Source organism: Staurois parvus, unplaced genomic scaffold (assembly GCF_062004578.1).
Source record: "Staurois parvus isolate SC_StPar_1 unplaced genomic scaffold, SC_StPar_1.0 ptg000177l, whole genome shotgun sequence".
NCBI lineage: Eukaryota > Metazoa > Chordata > Amphibia > Anura > Ranidae > Staurois > Staurois parvus.
Window position 1 is genome coordinate 4434913 of NW_028317973.1, and position 25780 is coordinate 4460692.

At 42.1% G+C, this 25780-nt stretch overlaps 1 protein-coding gene across 2 annotated transcripts in view; it reads right to left on the reverse strand.

Annotated features, from left to right (window-relative positions):
* UNC5B (unc-5 netrin receptor B) overlaps positions 1 to 25780 on the reverse strand; it is a 252649-nt gene that overhangs the window by 39002 nt on the left and 187867 nt on the right. For both annotated transcript variants that reach the window (XM_089677102.1, XM_089677103.1), the window contains exons 2-3: positions 7004 to 7225; positions 2658 to 2801 (exon numbers count right to left, since the gene is read on the reverse strand). In XM_089677102.1, the coding sequence (XP_089533228.1) occupies positions 2658 to 2801; positions 7004 to 7225 (366 nt within the window). The remainder of the gene's footprint in view (positions 1 to 2657; positions 2802 to 7003; positions 7226 to 25780) is intronic.

Here is a 25780-nt window from a genome sequence, read left to right on the forward strand (position 1 = left end):
TTGCTGGAAGATTGGTCAAAAAAGTGGAAATTGCAGCTCAAATGTTTCTAAATGTAAAATTATGCACCTAGCGAAAAAAAGAATCCCGTAAGAGATAGCATTTGGGGGTACATTGTTGGCCAGCACTTCAGAGGAAAAGGAACTGGGAGTACTTATTTCAGATGATTGCAAAATGAGCAAACAGTGTGACCAGGCAGTGGGGAAAGCAAATAGGATTTTAGGACTCATCACTAGAGGGGTCACCAACAGGAGGAAGGAGGTCCTGATTCCCAACTATAGATCTTTAGTTAGACCTCCTTTAGAATACTGTGTCCAGTTCTGGAGACCTCACTTACAAAATGATACTGATAAGATAGAACGAGTCCAGAGAAGGGTAACAAAAATGGTGAAAGGTCTGGGGGATAAAGTTCAGGAACTTAACATGTACAGTCTTGAGGAAAGAAAGGAAAGTGGAGACATGACTGAAACCTTTAAATACATTAAGGGGGTAAACAAGGTTCAGGAGGGGCAGTATTTTAAACACAAATCCAAAATCAAGAACACGGGGACATGACCTTAAACTAACTGGAGGAAAGTTCAAAACTAATCTCAGAAAGTAGTAATTTACTAAAAGAGTAGTTGATGCTTGGAATAAACTTCCAGCAGAGGTAGTGAGCCAGTCAACAGTAAATAACTTCAAACATGCTTGGGACAAGCATAGATCTATACTCAGACAAAAAAGTTAACAAAAAAAAAACCCAAATAAAAAAAAACAAAAAACAAACACCCCTCTCCCCCAAAAAACATAACCCCCCACCCCCCCAAAAAAAAAACACAGGCAGACTCAATGGACCACTCTGCCGCCACTTTTCTAGGTTTCTTGACAAGAAATTATTGCTATCCTTTGTTATCAGAACTCTTAAATTTATAGCTTCACTACTGATTTAGTTGAAAGGATGAAGTTTGCAAATATAACCACAAGATGGCAATGTTGTCAACACAGCTGGCAACTGGCATTACCTGAACAGTGAATTCCTAGACAAACCATTCTCTAGTACAAAGTTTCTCAACCTTTATTCAGTCAAGGCACCCTGTAAAATTATGAGCAGTCCCAGGGCACCCTGTAAAATTATGAGCAGTCCCGGGGCACCCTGTAAAATTATGAGCAGTCCCGGGGCGCCCTGTAAAATTATGAGCCGTCCCAGGGCACCCTGTAAAATTATGAGCAGTCCCGGGGCGCCCTGTAAAATTATGAGCAGTCCCGGGGCGCCCTGTAAAATTATGAGCCATCCCAGGGCACCCTGTAAAATTATGAGCAGTCCCGGGGCGCCCTGTAAAATTATGAGCAGTCCCGGGGCGCCCTGTAAAATTATGAGCAGTCCCGGGGCGCCCTGTAAAATTATGAGCAGTCCCGGGGCACCCTGTAAAATTATGAGCGGGCCCGGGGCGCCCTGTAAAATTATGAGCGGTCCCAGGGCACCCTGTAAAATTATGAGCAGTCCCGGGGCGCCCTGTAAAATGATGAGCGGTCCCGGGGCACCCTGTAAAATGATGAGCAGTCCCGGGGCGCCCTGTAAAATGATGAGCAGTCCCGGGGCACCCTGTAAAATGATGAGCAGTCCCGGGGCGCCCTGTAAAATGATGAGCAGTCCCGGGGCGCCCTGTAAAATGATGAGCAGTCCCGGGGCGCCCTGTAAAATGATGAGCAGTCCCGGGGCGCCCTGTAAAATGATGAGCAGTCCCGGGGCACCCTGTAAAATGATGAGCAGTCCCGGGGCACCCTGTAAAATGATGAGCAGTCCCGGGGCACCCTGTAAAATGATGAGCAGTCCCGGGGCACCCTGTAAAATGATGAGCAGTCCCGGGGCACCCTGTAAAATGATGAGCAGTCCCGGGGCACCCTGTAAAATGATGAGCAGTCCCGGGGCACCCTGTAAAATGATGAGCAGTCCCGGGGCACCCTGTAAAATGATGAGCAGTCCCGGGGCACCCTGTAAAATGATGAGCAGTCCCGGGGCACCCTGTAAAATGATGAGCAGTCCCTGGGCACCCTGTAAAATTATGAGCAGTCCCGGGGCACCCTGTAAAATTATGAGCAGTCCCGGGGCACCCTGTAAAATTATGAGCAGTCCCGGGGGAACCCTGTAAAATTATGGACTGTCCCGGGGCACCCTGTAAAATTATGGAGAGTCTTGAGGCACCTCCTTCTAAAATGTAAAAAAAATTCTAATAGTTTTATATAATGCAGCAACATCCACACATGTAGGGCACCCAACATTAGAGGTGATTTTTTCTTCCAAAGCAAACACTCTTGCACACTGGTACTGAGTAGTATTCCAGTGTTTCTCTTCTCCCTCAGTTTTTCTCCATCCCTGAACTAATGTGACCCCAGCACTGACAGAGAGAGGGCAGGGGAGGGGAAAACTAGGATGCTGTGCAGGCAGATGACATCCTTCTTATCAACTGATGATGTCATTGGTTGCCAGGATGCTGGCGGCTGAAAGATCGTAATGGTGCACAATGAAAACACGTGACTTTGTGTAACTAAAAGGCAGGCAGACTTGTATACAAGTTTTGGGCAATTTTTAGACATTTTGCCAAGGAACCCCTGAAGAAACCTCAAGGCACCCTGGTTGACAAAGGCTGGTCTAGTAGAACTATACATGGACTAAACTTACAGGCTATTCTGACATAGGCTCGACGGCTCTTGGTGGTACCGGCTGAGCTCCATGCCACGCACTGACACCAGTAATCCTCCAAACCAAACAGCTCTTCCACCTGCTGCCTGGACACTTCGATTTGGACCTCCCGAACCACGAGACCTGGAAGAAGATCTAAAATGTTAACACTCAAATGGCTTCTTAATGAGCAGACAAAAAAACACCATTCATGCGACATTACGTCAAATGGCAAGAAATGACACCGTGATATATGGGCTGACATATAGTAAATATAAAAACATCTGCTTTATAGCGAACTCAATTTTAAAGGGTAATGAAAAATGGTGTATTTCATGGGCAGCATTCATTAGAAAAGGCAGAGTTCTGTAAACGGTATCATCAGGTACCCAAAAGTAAGTGCTGCAACTCAAAGTTAGGTTTGGTTATTTATGTCAGACAGAACAAAAAAGGGAAAAATCTACTTAGTGGGGACACAGATAACATTTAATAACCTGACAGAGGTTCTAACCCTTCCTCATTCTATCCAAACCTAAAATGGACTTGTACTTCAACATTTAGGCGACATTCACACTAACCAGCATTTTACCATGCAGGCTAGAGCGGTGTCAGTTCTGGCAGGGAACAGTGTGATGAACGTTTCAGCTTGCTTTTTTTCCTCAACTTTATTTGAAGTGTCAAACAGTGACACTTCATTCATGTCACCGCACAGCAGCACAGTGTGTTGTACTGCTGTGCTGTGATGCCATCCACTGCGGTGCAGAAAATGAAGACATCTTTCTTTAGATTGGCTTTCTACTATCAAGAAAGAAAAAAAAAAAACACAACATGCTCCCTGTTGTTGAGTAGTGAGGGTCTCCCTGCTTATAACCAGAGAACATCACTACTGAAGTGCATCAATACTAATGCCTGGTACCCATGATGAGAAAATTTGAAAAAAAAAAAAAAACCCTGCATTTGGAGCGATCATTCGATAATCTGTTCACTAGTACACAGCTTTCGAGAGCCGATCACGACAGTTCATGCAGAAAAATCCAAAGGGACAAGCACGAACAATATTCGTTTAATCAGTATAGTATTCATCCATAAACAAATCGAGTGACCAAGACCGCTGCTGTTCAGAAACAAAAGAACAACCCGGAAGGTAAAAATGGCAACAAAAACAATCTTCAAATACAATGAAAATGTTCTTAAACACAAAAAAACCCATTGCTTTCAGGATGAAATATGTTTACTGTATTTGCTGGCGTATAAGGCGACTGGGTGTAGAAGATGACCCCCTAATTTTCCAGATAAAACATACGTTTTGGGCTATACTTACCGTATAACACTACCCCCCTTCCGAGGCAACACCATTTAAAAACATCAGATTTGATTAAATATACACCCATTAATCTATAAGCCCGCTGGATGTGCGGTAATACTGTATGTACAGTGGCTTCGGTTACATACAGTAAACAGTTATACAGTATACCAAGCTGGCTCAAAACTACCGTCCCTACGGTAATCTGTCAGCCCGGCGGATGAGCGGTAATACTGTATGTACGGTAGCTTCGGCTGCATACAGTATATATACAGTATACCACGCTGAGCCAAGCTGGCTCAAAATGAATGTCCCTAATCTGTCAGCCCGCTGGATGTGCAGTAATACTGTATGTATGGTCACTTCGGGTACATACAGTATACCAAGCTGGCTCAAAACTAACATCCCTACGGTAATCGGTCAGCCCGCCGGGTGTGCGGTAATACTGTACGTACGGTCGCTTCAGCTACATACATTATACAGTATACCAAGCTGGCTCAAAACTATAGTCCCTACGGTAATCTGTCAGCCACCCGGATGTGCGGTAATACTGTATGTACGGTAGCTTCGGCTACATACAGTGTATATACAGTATACCAAGCTGGCTCAAAGCTAACGTCCCTATGGTAATCTGTCAGCCCGCTGGATATGCGGTAATACTGTATGTACAGTTGCTTCAGCTACATACAGTATACAGTTATACAGTATACCAAGCTGGCTCAAAATTAACATCCCTACGGTAATCTGTCAGCCCGCTGGATGTGCGGTAATACTGTATGTATGGTCGCTTCGGCTACATACAGTATACCGCGCTGAGTCAATCACGGCAAGCAATGTATTCTATTAATGAATACAAAGCCTGCTCGGAGAGTCAGAGAGGTGGGCTGATGATATCACATCATCAGCCAATATGAGCAGGCTTTGTATTCAATAATACATCGCCCGCCGTGATTGGCGCAGTGCGGTATACTGTATGTAGCCGAAATGACCGTACATACAGTATTACCACACATCCAGCGGGCTGACAGATTAAGGATGTTCGTTTTGAGGCAGCTTGGCCCAAACGATCTAAAAGGTTCACAATGTATACCCCGTGTCTAAGACGACCCTCAATTTTTGGGGTATGTTTTTAAGTATAAAAAAGGTGTCTTATACGCCAGAAAATACGGTAATTGCAATAATGGAATGATAATCTTATTGCTACACAATTTTAGTTATAATCTGCAGAGCTCATAAAGATATATCCCCTGTAAATATTTTTTATTGTAATGTTGACATCACTTTTGATTCCACGCTGGTACGTAGCTACGCACACGGAAAGTTGTACTGGATCGCACGAGAATTTTCGTACCCATAATAGCACTCTCGTATTCGATGAGACTAGCATGCAGAAAACCCCAAACGATCATTTGTACAATTTTCTGATCGTGCGTATCAGACATAGGGCCCTGAGCAGCTTGGCTTTCTCCAGCACAATGCAGCTCTGCTTTCCAAGGCTGGACTGCTAAGGTAGTGGCTTCAGCAGTTGTGAGCAGATGAACCTCCACCAATCATCATCGGTAGGTAGGTCAATGGAATTTCTACATTTTGTCTCAAAGTGAAAAACCCTTTGTTATCTAAGGTTGATGTCAGGTGTAATTATGGGGTCTAAATTATGACTTTGTGTAAAAGTTTCATTAACATGTTGATCATGGGAAAAAGGAGAAACCAACTCTAAGTGGTGAACATTTTAGTTACACTTGACCTTCTGGGTAGAAACAAAACTCACCAGACATAGCAGTCACAGGAGGGACTATATGCCATACCTCCAGTTAGCACTGCTTTAGCAGCTTTTTTCTTCACAACAACTGCATTTTTACTAAACGTTTAGCCACATTAATTAAAGCCATGTGCAACTATTCCCTTGAAACATGTAGATACCTTGGAGACTTGTTTCCTGACATGGACTTTTGTTGCTGTGGATGTTCCAGTTAATCCCACTGCACGCCTGTTAGACTATATTAACTCTTTGCTTGTTCCTTTGGGCAACAATTCTGCTTTTTTTCCTTTTCAAAGGTAGCGTACAATAACAGAAGCACATTTATATCCAAATGAAGTTACAACAATTTGTTAGATGGAAGTGTCACACATTACATTAATATTCCCCATATTTTTGTATTAAATTAAAGTGATATGAACAGCAATAAAAAAAAAACAACACAAACGTGTCATATTTACCTGTTGTGTGCAGTGGTTTTGCACACAGCAGCTCCGATCCTCCTCTTCTCTGGTCCCCCGCCGGTGCTCCTGGCCCCTCCCTCCTGTCAATGCCACCAGAGCAAGCAGCTTGCTTTGGGAACACACAAGCAGGCTTGCTCCCAAGCCGTTGCACTGCGTGTCCATTTACACACAGAGCTGCAGCTCTCTCCTCATTGGCTCAATGGCTGTGATTGACAGCAGTGGGAGCCATTGGCTCCCGCTACTGTCTTAGCCAATGAGGAGGGAGAGTCCCCAGAGAGCTGAGGCTCTTGTGCACATTGCTGGATCGCGATGGGGCTCAGGTATGCTGTGGGGGGACTGGTAATGAAGGGGGGGGGCCTGCCGCACACAGAAGGTTTTTTACCTTCATGCATAGAAAGCATAAAGGTGAAAAACCTTGAGCCTTTACAACCACTTAAATTTCTATTATAGTCCAAAATGTGGTATTGTTTTTGGAAATACCTCGCTGAGAAAATAGACTGGATTTCGGCAACTGGATGGAGCTGCTGATCTTAGAAATTCATCTATTACAGACAATATGGGGAAATTCATCCAGCCTGCAGGAAGGTGTGACATTTGTCTAATGAATGTTTCATAAATAGATCACTATGAGTGTGACAGAGTCTAAATTATTATAAATATATTTGTTGCAGTAGTGAGGCTGAGGAATGTACATTAAGTGGTAGTAGCCAACGTATCAACCAGGTGAGTGGGGAATTGGGTGCAAATTGACTAACAATTCCACTTTTTACCGGCTATTCAGAATGTGCATAAATGTTTACTTGGGAAAACACACAGTACTCACCTGTTAGATCATCCACCCTCTCCTTAGTAATGTGATCATTCTGATTGACCCATTCCCCATTGCATTTAAAGTAGATCTGTATGGCTGGATTAGCTTTACACACAAGCTCCACTGGCTTGTTCTTTACAATGTAGGCATCTTCTGGTTCCAAGAGGAAATGTGGTAGAGATTCTGCTGGAGCTGAAGGGAAGGAATCTGGTAGGACATCACTGTACTCCACTCCTGCAAAAGAAAAAAAATACAAAATATGAAATGTCAAAATTTACTATTGCCATTACTACTACAAACTACTAGCAGGGTCCAATAATGGATGCCAGTGAGGTGATAAATAGTGCTAACTTTGCTCTGTGTATATCATAATAATTAGTTTTACTGGACATAACAGATTCCTTTACAAACGTAACCAATGCAAACAGTGTGGGAAGGAGATTCTTAGGAATTTCACAGCACGCCACATTAATGTTACAGTAAGGAAATACTATTTACGATTTTTCACTACCAGTTTGAAACAAGGTCCATCAAAACATCATGATAGTGGATGAGGGCTCTCTCCAATATTATTTGTGACCATGGAAATTTCCGATTCTGTGCCTATCACTGACCAAAATCATATCATAATCATCCACTGCAAAAATCTGATAATATCACTAGTTCAAGCATTCGGATACAATACCCAGTTGATACGGGTCTCATGCAACATTTAATAAAAGCAAAACAATGTGCAATAACCCAGAGCAGCCAATCAGAAATCAGTTTACAAAAGTAATTTTAAACTATCTATAGATTTGAGTTGATCAGATGACAATCTCATGTCTAGGGGTGGCCCAAGACCTTGCCAGATGACCACTATCTGGCTTTCCTGCAAACTTAAAATATCAGCTCTATAGAATTTTCTGCAGTGGTCTGGCTTGAGAGCAAAGGCATCATGTTCACATGGCTGACCACCATCTGAAGCCTACAGGCAGCTTCAACCCTACGACAAAATTCTAGGTTAGCTTTTAAGGAGTTTAAAGAAGAACTCCAAGAGGTTACTTTGTAGGAAAATACCTCTGTTTCCCATATCTGGCTGCTTTTGTAAAATTCTTACAGTCATAATTCACATATACCACTGAAAGTTCTGACCTTACAGCGATGAAACTTAAGCAGGCCATACATGAATTCAAATTCTTCTGGTTCAGCAGGGACCGGCCAAACTTCGATCCATGTGTGGCCACTGTGACTAAACAAAAGTCGACCAACCAATTCACTTCTTTTCAACCATCCTTACTTGTTCAGTGCTGCAGGCAATAGACTGATCAGTGTTTTCTGATGGTGGGGGAGTCTCTCCGCTGTCAAAATACAAGGACACAGCAGGGAGGATTCCTCCATCCACATCTAATGTGTGGATGAGGAAATTGGGTCAGTTTTTTTTTCATTCATCCTGCTGATTAAATGAAAAAAACTGAACCACGTATAGCCAACTTTACATTCCTGGATCTAGTATAGCTCAGCCATTGATAAAATGCCCTAGGGTGCTCAACAATCTCCACTATGGATCACAGACGAGTGGGTAAACTCGTGCCAGCATAAATGAGGCCTAAACAACATAGGCTACATATAGTTGCACAGAAAAATACAATACAAAAATGTCAACAATTTACATTAAAATGGTTAGTACATTTACAAATATACGTAGTAACCATGCAGATTTGTCAAGGCCCGTCTGTGAAACATGGTCCCTAACTCTATTCTGACAGAGAGCTCCCAACTAGGGACATACTGTATAGAAATTAATAAATTGAGGACAGGTATACCTGGAGGTAGACCATTTCTCCTTAAAGCTGATTTCCAGATAGTTATGTACTACTTTTGGTAAATGGTCAGATATCTCAATAGCAACATGGGCCAGGTTTGCGCACATACATATGGCTATCCAGAGACACGTCGAGAAGTGCCACTTAGTGTGGAGTACAGGTGACCATCAGGGTAAAGCCGCTGTGGGCAGTCAAGCGTAGTCAGTATGAGAGGTAGGGTCACAGTGCAATGGAGCAAGGAGTGAACATCAAGTTCTGCTACAAATTGGGGAAAACGGAGACGCATGAAATGTTGGCGCAAGTGTAACGGATGGAAGCTGCGAGCAAAAAATGTGTTTACGACTGGTTCAAACACTTTCGCAACTGGAAGTAAACAACTGAGGATGTGCCATGTTCGGATTGCTCGTCGACAAGCAGACATGATCGAGAGAGTACGACAAATGCTGGCACTGACTCTACAAATGATGCCGGAAGAATTGGGCATTAGCAAGGACAAGGCGCGCACTAACGAATATGTAGGTAAGTGGAAGATCTGTTCCCGGTTTGTACCGCACGAGATGACAGACGAACAGAAAGCAAAATGGATGGAAACCTCTTGAGGTTTCATTACCATGTGTGACTAGGATCCATCCCTTCTGTGAACCATCATCACAGGGGATGAGACCTGGTGCTACCAGTTTGATTCAAAATCCAAGCGGCAATCGAAGGAATGGCGTTCACCATCTTCCTGGCCCAAAAAGAGTCGCCTGGAAAAGTACAAGGTCAAGACAATGTTGGCCGCATTCTACGAGGAAGTTTTGAAACGGTTGGTATGCTGCATCAGCCGTGTTCAGCCAGAGTTGCACGGGACTGGACAATGGATACTGCTGCATGTTAATGCGTCTGAGCACTGTGCGATCCGTGTGCGCCAATTCTTCCCACTGCGGTGTACTTGTTCTTGATCATCCACTCCCCTGATTTGGCGCAAGCAGACTTTCTGTTTCCCCGCTTGAAGAGCATTATGAAGGGCGCACATTTTGAGGTCATAGTAGCAATCCAAGAATGTGTGACAATCAGTTACTAAAGAAGCCTTTGCTGACAGTTCCCAGAAGCTATATGAACCTTGCCAAAAACGTGTTGTGCAGCATGGCGATTACTTTGAAGGCCAATAAAAGTAATGTCTTTGTATCTTCTGTTTTGTTTGTTTTCTGATAACATTCACCGAACTTTTTAGACACACCTCTTATGTCCTTTGGAATATTCAGTAGGGTTTGCATGTTTTTGAACTGAAACTTTGTCCCTAAACTCTCTATATATGATGGGGGTAATACAATCTGGATTTCTGTGCTGTATGCATATTCCGGTGCTGTGGCGTAGGCCTGAGCAGTAGATTTGTACTGAGAAGATGTTAAGTTTTAATAAGTGGTGCATTGTACCTATGATCTGGGAAATGATGCCCCAAGGCTATGTTTTGTACTTACAACTCAAATTTAAATAAATTGAAGTTTTATATATATATATATATAAAGCTGTTTTTTGGGGGGGGGGGGGGAATCCTCCCTTGCACTGGGGCTGTTCTTGCATCGCATGGCCATACTTGCCAACTGTCATGGATTGCCCATGACGGTCATGAATATTTGAATGAAGTCCCGCCATCACTCAGTCCCGGCCAATGTCCCGGAAAACTGAGATCAGGGTGCGGGGCAGCAGCAGATAGTGCTTCTGCAAGAGCCTAGTATAGCAGTTAAAAAATTTAAAACTTTCCTGGTCCCATTTGCTCAGTGGGAAAAAGGGACCGCAGCACACTGGGGACTATTTTACCATTTTCAGGAGTGGCGGAGTAATCTGCAGTGCCGCTGCTTATTATTAATAAGCTAAACTCCTGGCCACTTTTGTATCAATCGCCCGAGCAATGTAGAAGAGGCTGGGAAGTTACCGGTCACAGTGGATTGCTTAAGCTGCTGGGCAGGGAGGGACTGCATTGTTTGAGGCATTTTGTGTGGTCGTTTTGCCAGGGTTGAAGCGGTCGGGGTCTAATGCTACATGTGGTTAGGAGTGCCAGGGAGTCAAGGGCAGCTGCCGGGTGGAGATGGGTCGGATTCAGATTGCGGAGGTTGCGGGTGATGGTTAGATGCTTCGGGGGAGAAGTTGAGGGAGGGGGAGATGGAGAGTGTGAGGAGGTGGTGGTCAGAGAGGGGGAAGGGGGTGTTAGTGAAGTCGTGGGGGGTGAAGAGGTGGGAGAAAACGAGGTCCAGGGTGTTTCCATTGGAGTGGGTGGAGGACTGAGTGTGCTGTGTGAGCGCGAAGGAGGAGGTTAGAAGGAGGAGTTGGGAAGTAGCCGGGCTGTTGGCGTTGATCGGGATATTGAAGTCGCCTAGGATGATGGTCGGTAGCTCGGAGGAGAGGAAGAAGGGAAGCCAGGCGGCGAAGTCGTCTAGGAAGGGGGATGCGGAACCAGGAGGACGATAGATTACCGCAATCCTTAGGGGGGTGGGAGAGAAGAGCCGGATGCAGTGGGCCTCAAAGGAGAAGGATAGGGAGGGGGAGTAAGGGAGGACCTGGAAGGTGCTCAGCAGTGGTAGGAGCATACTGACCCCTCTGCCTCTGCGCCCACTCGGTCTGGGTGTATGGGTCCAGACGAGGCCTCCATAGGAAAGGGCAGCAGGGGAGGTGGAGTCAGTGGCTTGGATCCAGGTTTCGGTGACCGCTAGGAGGTTGAGGGAGTGGGAGACAAAGAGGTCAAGGATGGCGGTGAGCTTGTTGCAAACCGAACGGGCGTTCAGGAGTACAACCGAGAGGGGAGGGGTGGATGTGGGGAGGAGGGGGACAGATATGAGATTGAGGGGGTTGCGGTGGTTGGCATGAGTAGGGGGGTGTCGGGAGGGGGAGTGGGGAGATGGGGGGCCAGGGTTCGGGGAGATGTCACCAGTGGTTAGGAGGAGGGTGAGGAAGGTGGCATGGGAACGGGAGGTGCAGGAGCACGTGGGTCTGTTGGTGGTGGCATGTGGGTCGGCGGGGGAGTGGAGTATCAGGAGGAGGTGGTGAGAGCCATAGAGGGGGGAAGGAAGAAGTGAGGGTGCGATGTAGAGCTGTTTTGGGGGAGTAGGGGGGTAGAAGAGGCAAGTTTGGGGATGGAGGAGAGGAGAACGAGGTGGAGGAGTGCAGGTGGCATGCTAGGGTGGGCAGAATGCTGATCGGGTCGGAGAGGAGGGAGGTTTCAGTCAGGACGTGAGGATGGGGAGAGTCTGTTAGGCCATGTTGGAGTTCATCAGTGTCCATTCGTGGGAGTGGTGGGCGGCTGGGGCCGCGGCTGGCTGGTTGCAGTCTGTGGGTGCAGTAGGCCGGCGTCTGCGGGTGTTGTAGCGCGGCGTCGGTGTAGCATTGTTCTGACTGTGAGAAATTGGACAGTGTAGTTTTAAACTCAATTTCTCACAGTCAGTGCTTGCTGATGCCATCACTAAGGCTCCACTTAGCGCGTCACATTTTTGATGTTGAGCTACAACCACAATAGAATGCCCCGCCCCCAATTTAAATGATACTCCACCTTTCTGGACATACAGAAAAAAAAAAGTGTCCTTAAAAAGTTTTTTGGAAATATCGGCAACTATGCAAGGGTTAATGGACATTTGATTACAGGGTACCACAGCTTCTTATACTATATGCTCTAGTGGTTGTAAGTCCTCTGCTGTAATAAAGTACAATTCAGATCCCATAGCTGTGCAATGTACAGGACGATGGAGGACAAACCTTTGCCAGAGTATAGGGGAGAAGAGGATATTGCTTGGAAACTCAGGAATCTGGTAAACAAAATTGCTTTTTCTTGTAACCTATATCTAAATGAACATCTAACCCTGGAAGGTGGGGACTTTTTCCTTCCCTAGAGCCTTTAAAAGGTGCAGACCCAACAGCTTACACAGCACAATGGCAGAGAAAGATCTCCAGTGTGTCTCTGCACCAAATCCAGCAAGAAAAACAAACATTCTAAAAGCCGATAATAAATTGATTTAAGCTGTTGCCATTTTTTATTTCCATTTAGTCGCACCCCATTACCCTCCACCCTTTATAAAATTATTTGATTGTATTTTAGTTCATGTCCGGTCACTTACTGCAGAAAATATAGTAATAAAATAAACTCCGTTCCACTAAAAATACAGTTGAAATCAAACACCATTCTCATAAATAAAGGATATTTTTCTTTTTGTTGCATTGAGGGAGAAAATTGAGGCAACATTACAGCATCCAAATCACGTAAAATGGAAAATAATAATGGTACTTGTGCATTGTTTGTTCCTGTTTACAAAGAACAAAAAAAGGACAAATTTTACTTTAAAGAATCAAGAAGGATGAGAGCAGAGATGCTTTCTGGCTCGTTTAAAATCCATTTAGGGAAAATTGACTTTTCATTTCCAGTTTTAACACGGCACTAAGAGAAAGCGGCAGGACATTTGTCATAATCCATTAACTGCTCTTTTGGAAATGATGAATTAAACTCCAGGCTAATTTCTTCATCTATCTATGTCTTTCTTTCACTTGTTGTCACCATATCACCCTACCATTGACTGCCAGAGAATATTCAACCTGACTTCATTTTAAGACTGTAATTTTCCCAGCATCCTTCCAATTGTACGCAATCCTAATGTAAAGAGTGAGCGCAGAGTATCCCACTGCCCTGACATGTACGTGGGCGAGTCTGGAATAGAAGGTTACCCACAGCGGGATATTTTATTCAAGGTAGGTTCAACACAGCTACCCATTTCTGAAAATGTAAATGACAAATATGCCATGCTTTTCTCAATACCTGGCAATGAAATTGTAACAAATGAATTACTTCACTTGGGAAGTACTGTAAACTGTGATTATAACAAAATTCTGTATTTCCTTTCCAATTCTGGTTTCAAAAATGACTCTATTCTTTTCAAAGTTAAATACTAAATTAGAGACCATTATACAATAAATGAAAATAATACTATTTTCAAGGTTTCAAGTCAAACTCCAGCCAAACCTTCTCTTTGTTTTGGATAGAGCGGGAAAGGATTAGGACCTCTGATGAGTTGTTACTGCTGTCTGTAACAACATTAGGAAGATATAACCTCACTCCTTGTCCCTAGGACACTAGCTCAACAAATTTTGATAATTTGCCTGACAATGTGAGGTTTGAAGGCCCCTTGATCCCACAGGGAAAGGGAGCCTTGACTGCAGGAAGCACGTCTTAGTGACAAGGGCGTGGACTTGAAGTATGAATCCAAGCGGTTTAAGATGATTGGCTAGGTAAAATCCTCACTCACCGATGGAAGAGTAGTAACGAAGAGCACTCCACCTACCCACCCTGTTCTTTTTTTTTTCAGGTTGGTTGTCACAGCTTCCGTGGCGTTTTTTTACCTTGCCAGCATTAAATGTTTCCTTTGTTGGGCTATGCCCTTGAGTGCAAGTTCGATCAGTCTAATGTTCATCTGGAACTCATGGTAACAACAGGCCTTTTAGACTAGTTCAAGTTAGGATTTCAAGAGCTCTCACATTACAACTGTAACTGGCACTGGTTAAATGTTAATGTGTAAATTGTTTATGTTGTAAATTTAAATAAAGCTGTGGTCATGCACTTTCCAACTTAACCTATTTTAGTGTCATTTATTGGGTAAGGTTATTGGTCAATATTGGTTATTGTTTTTTTTCTGGCTTTAAGCCTATGCTCCTCAGCAGTCATAAGCTCAAGGATAGCACATTCAAGGAATTTGTCCAGTTACCAGCTATGTTTAAGGGTTTTCCGCCCACTTTATCAAAGATAAAAACTCCCTAATCATCAGGGTTTCTGCTGCAGGGGTTTCAGCATCACACCAAACAACAGAAACTGCCTCCTGGCTGTTTAAGTCCACCCAGGTCATGTGTCTGTTTTCACGTGGACGAAAGCTTAGACATCGGCCTGGCCAATACACAGACCCATACAACTCACACACTTGCTGCTTGCTTGCAGCCACAAAGAATCCTTGGGGGTTGGGGAAAGGGCTCTGCACACCTGCACCACCATAACGTTGGTTTTGGGCAAAATGTGGATCCAGGGTTGGAGACCTCATCCCATTCAACATTCTACAAAGCCCTCCAGGCTCTAGGACCCACTGTGACTTACTGATCCTGGAGAAAACAAGCAATCCAATCTCCTCCATATATGGCAAGCACCCCAGTAAGCCTGTGTGTCTACTCTTGGTGCCACCTAACCCTTCTCACACCATGGCAGAGAGCAGCACTATAATGACAGACAGCTTTATAAACCTGATAAAGAAAAAAATCAAATGGTCTACGGCAAGGTATAAGCTCTGAGATCATCAAGCCTCCTAAACATAAACTAGATCCTGTCTCATTGTTTAACTTGGATTTACCACTGATGCTTGATGTTATCCAAAATGAGAATTCGACTTCTGTAAGCTCTGTTTTTGCTACCAGTACCTGTGGTTCTCCTATTTAGCCTAAAGGAATACACCGAGAATAAACAGTTGTTAGCCAATGGACATTTAAGTATGTTTTTCCCTCGCATACGCAGTTAATTTGTTTCCTTGATTTAAGCACCCAGGGACTCCTAAACAGATGGTAGCAATGCATATGAAAACCTACTTAGGCCCTGTGAAGGGGCTGCATTGCCTTCGAGACACTGTGGGGTTTATTTAAACATTGCTTTTGTAGTCACCATGCAAAACACTGTCAAAACTATTAGATCGTAATTGTAGGTCTTTAATTAGTGCTAATGAAAATGGCATACACTCCAGTAAGTTAATGGATAAATCAATAGAGACAGATATGTATAGATATCGTTTTTCATTTTAAGAACTATAAGTGAGGATACATATTTTAAAGCAAACCTGTACTTTGAAAAAAAAAAATACTATTTAAGCTAACTAAAAACAAGCACTGGAGCCGACTGCGCATAAATTTATCTTCCTGCATGCCCCTGAAGTCCCATAACGCATGGCACTCAATATGCTGCTGCTGACTTCCAGCTAATAAATAGGCGTTCCGGCACACCCTGTCCACAGTGCTGGATGGTGAGGATTACTGCAATTGTTTTAATGAATAAAGAGGAAGATGTGTCATCTTCAAAAGGGAAGCGCCCTGGGTTTTGAGACTCTCAGGGTGTTCAGACAGACTAAGCGGAGTTTAGGTACTTAGTTTGTACCTGCGAAGTTTTGCTCTCAGCTTAAAAATTCTTTTAAAAGACAGGCTTGCTTTAAATGTAACTTTTAGTGTTAACCATGCGAATCCAAGGTGCAATTTTAATCAGTGTTGTAACTACAATAGTTTGCTGCAGTGGCGTTTTAAAGCTGAACTGCCAGCTGTAAGCACTAAGTTCAGAAGCTGAATCAATAAGCTCCTTATTACAAAGGAAATCCTTTGATATCATTTTGATAACATCTGGATCTTTTATGATTTCTGCCAAATAAACCTAAACTTAATTTCAAACACCCCAGTCACATCAAACCCTACTTTGAAATCATGCAACTTACAGTGAAGTCGCAGGATTACGAAGTCGGATGACATGCCGATTCCAGCTGCGATTTGCAAGACATCTGATACAGATGTCTATGCAAATCGCACCAAAAGTAGTGCATGTACTACTTTAGAAATCGGTGCGACTCCGACCAAGTCAGAACCGCACCAATATGACTGCTCCAATTGCGGACAATAGGCTGCAATTTGGCATGCAATTTGCAAGTCGCATGCCAATTCGCATCCAGTGTGACCGGGTCTTAGGTTTACGACAGAGGTGGTAATGGTTAATGTATTTTTTGCCGCATTTCCCATCTGTAAGATTTTCCTTAACAACCTAAGGAGGATTTTTTTTAATTTATCAATTCTTATTTGAATTTCTCTATAAAGGCTTATGCACACAGCTATAAGGGGGCTTCAGCATGTATGAGCATCCAGAGCTTCCATAAAAACTTCCCCGGGACCCACAGCTGTAATGTACCCATAGACAAAAATTACAATATGTGGCTTTATGCACCCATATTTGCATGAGAACAGTTTGTGTTCAGGACATACACCTGTTTCTATGAAAGTACCAGTGTATACCTGTGCACAGTTGCATGTTGTAATTGTTGTCTATGTATGCATGCTGTTTGTAGCAGCTGTAAGTTCTGGAGAAGTTTTTACGGAGGTTCTGGACACACATGCACACTACACGACCCCTTGAGGCCATGTACCTGAACCCTTATGTTATACCATTTTGACACTATATATATGATTTTCTCGATCAAAAAACAAACAGGGATGCACCCCCACATAAGATGTTGTTTAAACCTTAAGATGGACCCCATTCTCTGCTTGTGTGTCTCAAGATTTCTCACAAGATGTGATAAACCTAGGTCTAGTCATATTAGTTTGATAAACATTCTTTACTATCTGCTGACTGGTCAATATATAGGTATTGTTATTGGTCAATCTCAGTAAATGCTTATTAGACAACTTCAATCAAATTTTATGCTATATAATGAATGACTGGACCAACCTCCCCCATCATGAACAAGTGGGTTACACTTGTTTCAATAACACCCTGCTATAGCAAGTAAAATAAACAAATTACAACTTGGAACAGTGATTCTCCAAAGTGAGAATATATCTCCCCTCATGTCCTCTTCTTCTGACAACCCCATAGTTTCGAATTTCCCCTCAATTTTTTTACCCAGGACAATGGCCATCAGGACCAATAGTGAGGGTTAATATATCCAGTGGGGCAAAGACAGCAATAAAAAGCAGATAGAAGGCCTAACCCTTCTACATTTTATTCAAAACTAAAAAGAAAGTTTTGACTTTACAAACACTTCCACATGAAAGAATACTTTTTAACACAAATTCATACATATGTATAATTACAGGCGAGCTGGAGACATCCAAGAGCTGCATAAATTGAAGCTAAGGTACGAAAGGACATTGGTGCCCACCCAACAGAAAAATGCCTTCTACAAGAGATGCACAATGTAAAACTTCCTCCCATTCATGGAACACCTACATTACACAGCAAAAGTCCGTATATGACACCTTTTTCCATCAGAGACTACATTTCTCATCACAGATCAGTAGCAGGTAGCAGTACCATTGGTACACTACATTGACTGCCTGAACCAAGTCATGGCGAACCCTTCATGTGGGCAAGGTGAGGGCTTTTAATGCATTGAGCATACCAGTGTTTGTTGCTCTGTTCTAAGCACTCCTTAGCCCTGGACCATATGAACACTGAGTGGGCTAGTATGGCAGTAGTCCCACCACTGATGGATTGTTGGCAACTGGCTGAGCTGAACTTGAATGCACTCATCGCCTGGCTGTCCACAGTCTGACAGATTAATTAGGGCTGGCAGCAAGGAGACAAACAAAGTGCAAATAGGATAACTTGAAGAGGGACTCAGTATCAGACTTGATAAAAAGAGAAACACAAACAAAGATGAGTGAGAAATCTGCACTCCCTGTGACATTAAAGTAGGAGGCTCATCAAACTCTAGATAAAACGGAGCTCTTGCTGGTACCTCGCTGAAAAACAAGCACAAATCCCATAGTAAAACAGCTCTTGCAGGGTCATCAAGCACAGTGTTTTATCTGTTTTTTCTTTCTATTTCACTTTAATTAATTCCATCTGTTAGAAAAACTTGAGAGTCACAAGAATGCAAATTTACGAAATCTTTATAATAAAAGTAAGGAAAAAAATTGCTTATCTGCACTTGAAAAGATCTCAGGCAATAAATTTGCTTACAGGCCGCTCGACAGGAAAAACAATGCTTCTACTCTGAATAAAATCCAAACTGGCAACGATTCTGTCCCTTTCCACTTCAAGTATAAATCTTTTTTATCCTTTTATTTACAATGTTATAGGGCTAAGCTAAATCTATTCCTAAGCATTTACTATTTTGGTGATATTCCATAAAAGTGGAGGATAAGAGAAATCCTGTTGAAAACAAGTGCAAATCTGTAAAAGAAAAATTGAAATCTGGAATCTACTGTTTACTAGGTGTAACATCCCCACTGACATCTCTGTAGTAGTCAGCATTACTGCCTTATATTGTAACAATGGTGTAAATAAAACCTTCAGGGCACCAGTGCAAGAAACTATGAAGGGCCCCCCTTCCCCCTAAACCAAGTGGCAGAACACCAGGGCCCAGTCGCAAGTGTGACCTTTGTGGCCCTGGTAGTTCCGCCACTGGTGTCAGTAGTTTATTTTTGTTATTTTATTATTATTTTTTAATTTTTATTTTTACAATATTTTTTACACGTTTTTTTAGGAGCCCCATTGGGGGCCTTTGGTGAAATATCAGAGGTCTAAACAGACCTCTGATGTTCCAACTTTGAGACAGAGAAAGGAGATTGAGGACAAAAACCTCAATCTCCATCTCTGCAGACTCAGCTGCACAGAATGAATGGACAGGAACAGATCTGTACACAGCTTCCTATCCATTCATAAACTGAAGCATAGTAAACACAGTTTATTGTGCCTTGGTTATGAATGAACAGTGATAGGTCAGTGATTGGTACGGATCTAGGCTCAGCTGCACTATGGGGACACACACTCGTCCACTGGGAAAAAAGTTCCTTCACTGATTACACTGCCTGTAACATGATCTGTAAATGCAGGAGAGAACTGTGAGACTGGTCAGACTCTCCTCCATTCATAGAATGTGTTTTATGCAGTGCGATCAGTAAAAAAAAACTTTTCTCAGTTGAGGCATGGGCAGAACACCCAGTGTCTCTGTTGGATCAACCTTAGAGCAGCTGAGGCCGGAGACCAGAAGCTGTTAACTCCCAGAGCTGGAAGTTCAGTAGCTGGAAGAGGACAGGGCTGCTCTGCAGTGAAGATTTCAGAATCCATCAGGCTGCAGAATATGAAACATACTTTAAAATAATAGTGTAACTAAAGCTGTAGAGAGAAAATGTTCTTTTTTTTAAACTTCAGCTTTAATACTTTAAAAAGCCTGAGTTTCTACTAAGAAAATATATCCATGACCACCACCAAGTTCAATATCTGAATGTCCTGTAAAATTACACTTAATAGTTTTGTACAGCCAAAACGTTTTTCCCCATTTTGGATAGGGTAAGAAAGAATTAGAACCCCTGATCACTCTGTATGGAGCTCACACAGCATACACAAACCCTCTCCAAGACTGCAACATGTACTAGTTTGCACTAAATGTGGACATTTAGACACTTTGCACTGCCATACCTCCCAAAGTTCCCTCATTTGTAAGGACTGTCCCTGTTTTGGGACCGAATCCTTCTGTACATCTTTCTTTCTAGGCTGTCCCCCTTTATGGACAGATGTGCAGGCCTCTATAACAAATGCAATACTTAAAGCAGAGCTGAAAGCATTTAACCAAAGAAGTGGTCTCTTCTGCAATAAAATATACTTACCTGCCTTGTAGTCTTCTGCGGAATGCAAACTGACCTGAGCATGTGCAGCACAGCTTACATTGCTAAGGGAAAAAGAAGGGAAAACAATGACAGAGGATCAAGATGCCTAAGTCAAGCAGGTCCAAAAAAAGATCAAACTGCGGCTTGAAATAAGAAAAATGTATAAATCTTTAATTGCAGTAAAAACACGAATCAATACACATGATAAAACAAAAACAATAAAAGGAGAGAGCCTCACCACTACCAAAGAGAAAAATAGAAGAGAATGTGATGGTTTTCCGGGGTGACGAAATGGGTGTAAGATGTGGGATTTTCAATAACCCTTCCTTGGTGCTTGGACTAAAGCATGTGTGGCATCACCCCGGACAACCATCACATTCTCTTCTATTTTTCTCTTTGGTAGTGGTGAGGCTCTCTCCTTTTATTGTTTTTGTTTTATCATGTGTATTGATTCATGTTTTTATTGCAATGAAAGATTTATAGATTTTTCTTATTACAAGCCGCAGTTTGACCTTTTTTGGACCCGCTTGACTTGGGCATCTTGTGCCTCTGTCATTGTTTTCCCTTCTTTTTCTCTCAGTTATGTTTGGGTCCTGAGGACACCACATGGCTATTTCCATGTGAGTCGGCATATTCTCTCTATATATAGGGGCCACTATTTGGTTTATTATATAATTTTTGACCCCCCTTTTTCCTAGGTATTCTCACTATAGTCCATAGTTGGCAATGCCCCGGTTACCCCCTTTTCTACACAGCTTACATTGCTAGCATGGTTGCTTTGTGCTGGGATGACTGACATCATCCCGTATAGACCAATGGAGATACCCGAAGATGCAGGTGAGGGGCCTGGACCATTAAGCAGGCCATAGACTTCCGATAAAGTTGCCGAATTATCGGCCGATAAAAACAAAATTGGCCGATATTCGGATCGTTAGTGGGGAAATCGGTCGGCCATTTTTCGTAATTTTAAGACATTTAGAAAATCGGCCCTGCTGGAAAATCGTCGGGCGATTTGGTCGTTCAGCCGATTTTCGCGGTAATTATGGTCAAATCGGCCGTTCTTTTTGAAGATTTTTAAATAAATTGAATATGAAGAAAAAGAAGACATAGAATATCAAGAAGAAGAAGAAATAGATTTTGCAGGAGAAGAAGAAATAGATTTTGCAGGAGAAGAAGAAATAGATTTTGCAGAAGAGGAAGATCTAGATTTTGCAGGAGAAGAAGAAGAAAAAATTGCAACACTGTATTTATTTGTATCCATTTCGGATACACGTTTCTATTCAAGTACAAATAGATACAATGTTGTTTCTTCTTCTTCTTCTGCATAATCTATTTCTCCTGTCAAATATAATAGCGGGGCTCTATGCATGGACACCGCTATTATATTAATTGCTGGCCGTAGACGGGACGAAAACCAGCCGACTTTTTTTTACAATGGAAGTAACGTCGGCCGACTGAACGACCGATTTTAGGATTTTCTAAAAAAAACGGCCGGTTTTCTCCATGTCTATGGCCTGCTTTAGGCAGTAAGTTTAGTGCCTTTAGTTCTGCTTTAACTATCAGAAATGTTACACTACACTAAACTTTTTACACAGACCTTCTTATCACATTATTGCTTTAAAAAGCTAGTGTAAAGAAACCAGTGATGAAAAAAAAAAAAAATGGGGGTTTAGCTAATTATATTTTGCTTATTAATTATTTATGGTCCACATAGGGACATGGCAGGGATGTGTCCTTTGACTACACACTTTGTACTAAGGAGTGTCTCTCTTTCCCATTTCAGAAAGCTGGGCGGTATGGGCACTGCTGTATCTCGATTGTTGAGGTAAGCCTACAGAAGTGGAACCTGCGAGTACAATGTCTATTTGAATATCTATTTCAGTGATCAGCAGGTATTTAAATTAAAAACCGAAAATTTCTAAAAAGCAGGGGCCAACGTTAACTGTGCAAGTACACTGACTATCTGTCTATTGGGATTTGTCCTACCTTGAATCAAACTGCAGCACAAAAGGCCAACATATGATATGCCTAAAGTATACCAATAAAACTAGAAGCATACTATAATAAGATAATGAGACCATTAGTTTAAAAAAAGGAAATCTACATGCTAAATGGGGCACTACCACTTCCTAAAATGTTACAGCGTTCTGCAGAAAATGATTCCCTCAACACTGCTTCGCTTTAAGAACTTGATAAATAAGCCCTGCTGTCTACAGAAATGAGCCATTTTTCATCTCCTGCTCTTTATAAATAAAAATAAGCAGTGAAAAATCGACCTCCTTGAATTACACCTAACTTTGCTCGGCAATAAAGAACTGTTTAGATAAAATAGTGTGAGAGTTGCTATTTTTTCAGTATGGATTTTTATTCCACTTCTGCAGAAAATGACAGAGCAGCCTAGTTAGAAAAGCTTGATGATTTTCCCTAGAAACTGGGCTGAGGACGAATGTTTCACAAAATTGGTGTCAAGGTGAGCCGGCTGCAGCAATTCCTGTGTGTAGGGAACCAATGAAGCCATGTCTGTTATATGACAAAATGCAGAGCACATTTAAACAGAAGATTTTTCCTAACCCCCAATTAAAAAGGCAAAACAGAAACCACACTGTGGAACACAACTTTAGAGTATAATGTGATTTAAAACAGCTCTGCCGCTAGCATAAAAAGAGGTGCATGCACGTATCTACAACTGCCATTTTGGTGAATGCTGGGGGTTTCTATTGGACAAAGCTTTGGTACTTCCCATTAGTGTTGGAATTTGCTTGCCACCTGCCACACAATTTTTTAGCCATTGAGGCAGATTATTGCTGTGATGGGTCAATGTGTTGGAGAGTGTTGTGCCCTTGAGAAAAGCACAGCATTTGGGGATAATGGTGGTGCTTACATGCTGCTGTAGGTATATACAAGAATATCAAGTTGCCTTCGCTTTATACCTAACAGTTTAAAATGTAGAAATATTGCTTTTCAAAATAATGGAACATAGCAGAAAACAAGGAGTGTTCTTCTGGGTAGAATTTTCAGTCTAGCTGGGAATATGGAAATCAATGGGCTGGATGTGCCAGAAAAATGTGTAACACAACACACTATGGTGCATTTCCACATGCTGCAAGCCTTGTGTGTTGCCTTGGTGTGTTGTGTGTTAAATGTTACATGCATTGCTGTTCACTTTTAATTTTGCCCCAAGTCTGAATGGGCTCTAAAATCTCCTGAGGAAGCAGTAAGGCTGGCTAAATCTGTTAAAGGGTGGTTATACATACAGGCAAGTAGGTCAGTGTAGGAAAGTCACTTTGGTGCTTGATCTTTTATTAAATTTGAGTTTATTTCTGCCTATCCTGTTTCATGAATAAAGTTTATGGTTTTACACTGTATGCAGTTTATTTTTGGATTCTATTTTGTACTTAGCATTCGGTTCCTGATTTGTGAGGAGGTGTTGTCAGAGGAGAAAGCTTCCCCAGTAGAAGTTGCCACACGTAGTATATTGAACGCTTTTACATTTCCATAAGAAGATAGGTAAAGATTTGGAGAGTGCCCTTCTAGTTGTTGGTGGCGAGTGGTAGAGATTTCAAGAAAATGGATTAAATTTTTATTTCCACTACATCACAAAGATATTTTATCATTTTGGACAATGCCATTCGATTTATTTATATTGGAACATTTAGAGGTTATTTTGCAGTTGGTGGTAATATTAATGTAGTTTTTTAATATAGCTCTGCAGTACTTCTTAACTGAACACAAATTTGTGACAATTGTCAAATTGTCTGTTTTTCACATCATTAGTGTGCCAGCTGCGATACACAATTTCATGCAGCAACTGAAAGTGCCTGATCTAGTTTTTTTTTTTTTTTTACTTAGAAGGAATAAAACAAATGATGGCACAATCGTATGAGCTATTTTAGTTTTTCGATGGACATAATGTTCAGTTTTCTATTCTATTTATTCACTACTGCATTAATGTTTCAAGGGGGCCTGAACATTTTTGGTATAGCAGCTGGGGGAATTTTTATTTGTTTTTGCATTTTTTGGATATTTGCATATTTTATTTTTATTTACTATGTGCCTTCTCCTCCTCACTGTTATTTGGCCTAGGCTTGAATGATGTATCACTGGTCCTGCAACATCCTTCAATATTCATGCCAGATTCTCAGGAGGCTGCAGGACTAGGCACACAGAGCGTTTGGAGGGTGGGCCCAGCGCATCATCGGGAGTTAGCTGCCTGAGCCTGAAAGAGACAGCCAGCTGATGAGGACCAATATGGTGGCATGGGACCTGGGCTATGTCAGCCATATAGTGGATCAAAGAAACACAACACCAGATTCACTTTGCGAGTAATTGTTTTGAAGATGATCCAGCACAATATAGGCAAAGGGTAAAAAAATGTGGGGGTGTTAAGTTCCACTTTAAGGTTAGCTGAAGGGTAATAAGTATTTACAAGCATCAGAATGGCTTGTTAGTGTACACAGACTTTCCAAAACACTTTAATATTTTGGTGTCACAAAATTTTGAGATTTCTGTTATCCATGGAGAAAAAAAACAAAGACTATTATTGCACATGCACTTTATAGACAGGCTGAGCTGGGAAGAAAATCACTGTTGTTCCAAAAAAGCATCAAAAGATATCTCACCATACCTTGTTCTTAGAAAACATCTCTCCAGCTTTAGACATGCAACTCTTCACTTACTGTGACATTCAGTTCCAAGCATTTAGTTGGTGCGACAGGTTACCTAGCATACTTCTTCACTAAGCCATAATTTAGCACTGTGGCTTAACAGACAATGGCGATTCAAACCCATCATTTTTTCCCATCCCCGGATACTCCTTGAAACATTCCAGGGCCTCTGCAGTATGTCATTATCAGTATAACAAGAACTGACAGACAATCATGCATTTTTAACATATTTATGTCCCATCCCATAAAATTCCTAGACAATGTGAATTCTATTTATCTATGTGAAAAAGAGTAAAGCGGCTTTTACATGAAAAGCTTCTACTGTCATGCCAAGCTTTTAGAAAATACAGATTTAGCTTTACTAACCTAAATGGCTGACAAGCTTTTCCCAAGTCGCTCCTCTTTGGCAACCACAGGGTTAAGCATTAGCTCCATTACTGGATGGAAAAATAGCCTTTCTGGCATGCTGTCCACAGATTGTATATGATATTCTTTAGCTTACAGTGCATAGTCATTCAACTACTTCTAGCAGCATTGGCTATTCCGAATATATTACCCACTTACTGCTGTATGATTCAGTACAATTGGTTATATCATAACAAACAAAAATTGAACGTAAAACAGGGTTGTATTTTGGATAAAACAAATGGCTGCTTTGTCATAGCGCCAAAATGTCGAATTGTCTTCTCTGCTCATCATCCAAGAAAACAGAAAGGATACTGCGGGCTGGCATACTTAGATTAGCAGAGCAGTGGGGATACTCTTGATAATAACTGCTGTGCCATTGGTTAGAGAATGAAAGAACAACCATAATTAATGTACAGAAAACTATAGCATCTAGATATAAAGCTCTTGCAGTCTATCATAGCCATACTGAATTATTTTGGAAGCAATGCTGCAGGCCTATAAACACATACAAACACATAGTTTTTACAAAAATTAACACCATATTTTATTTTGTG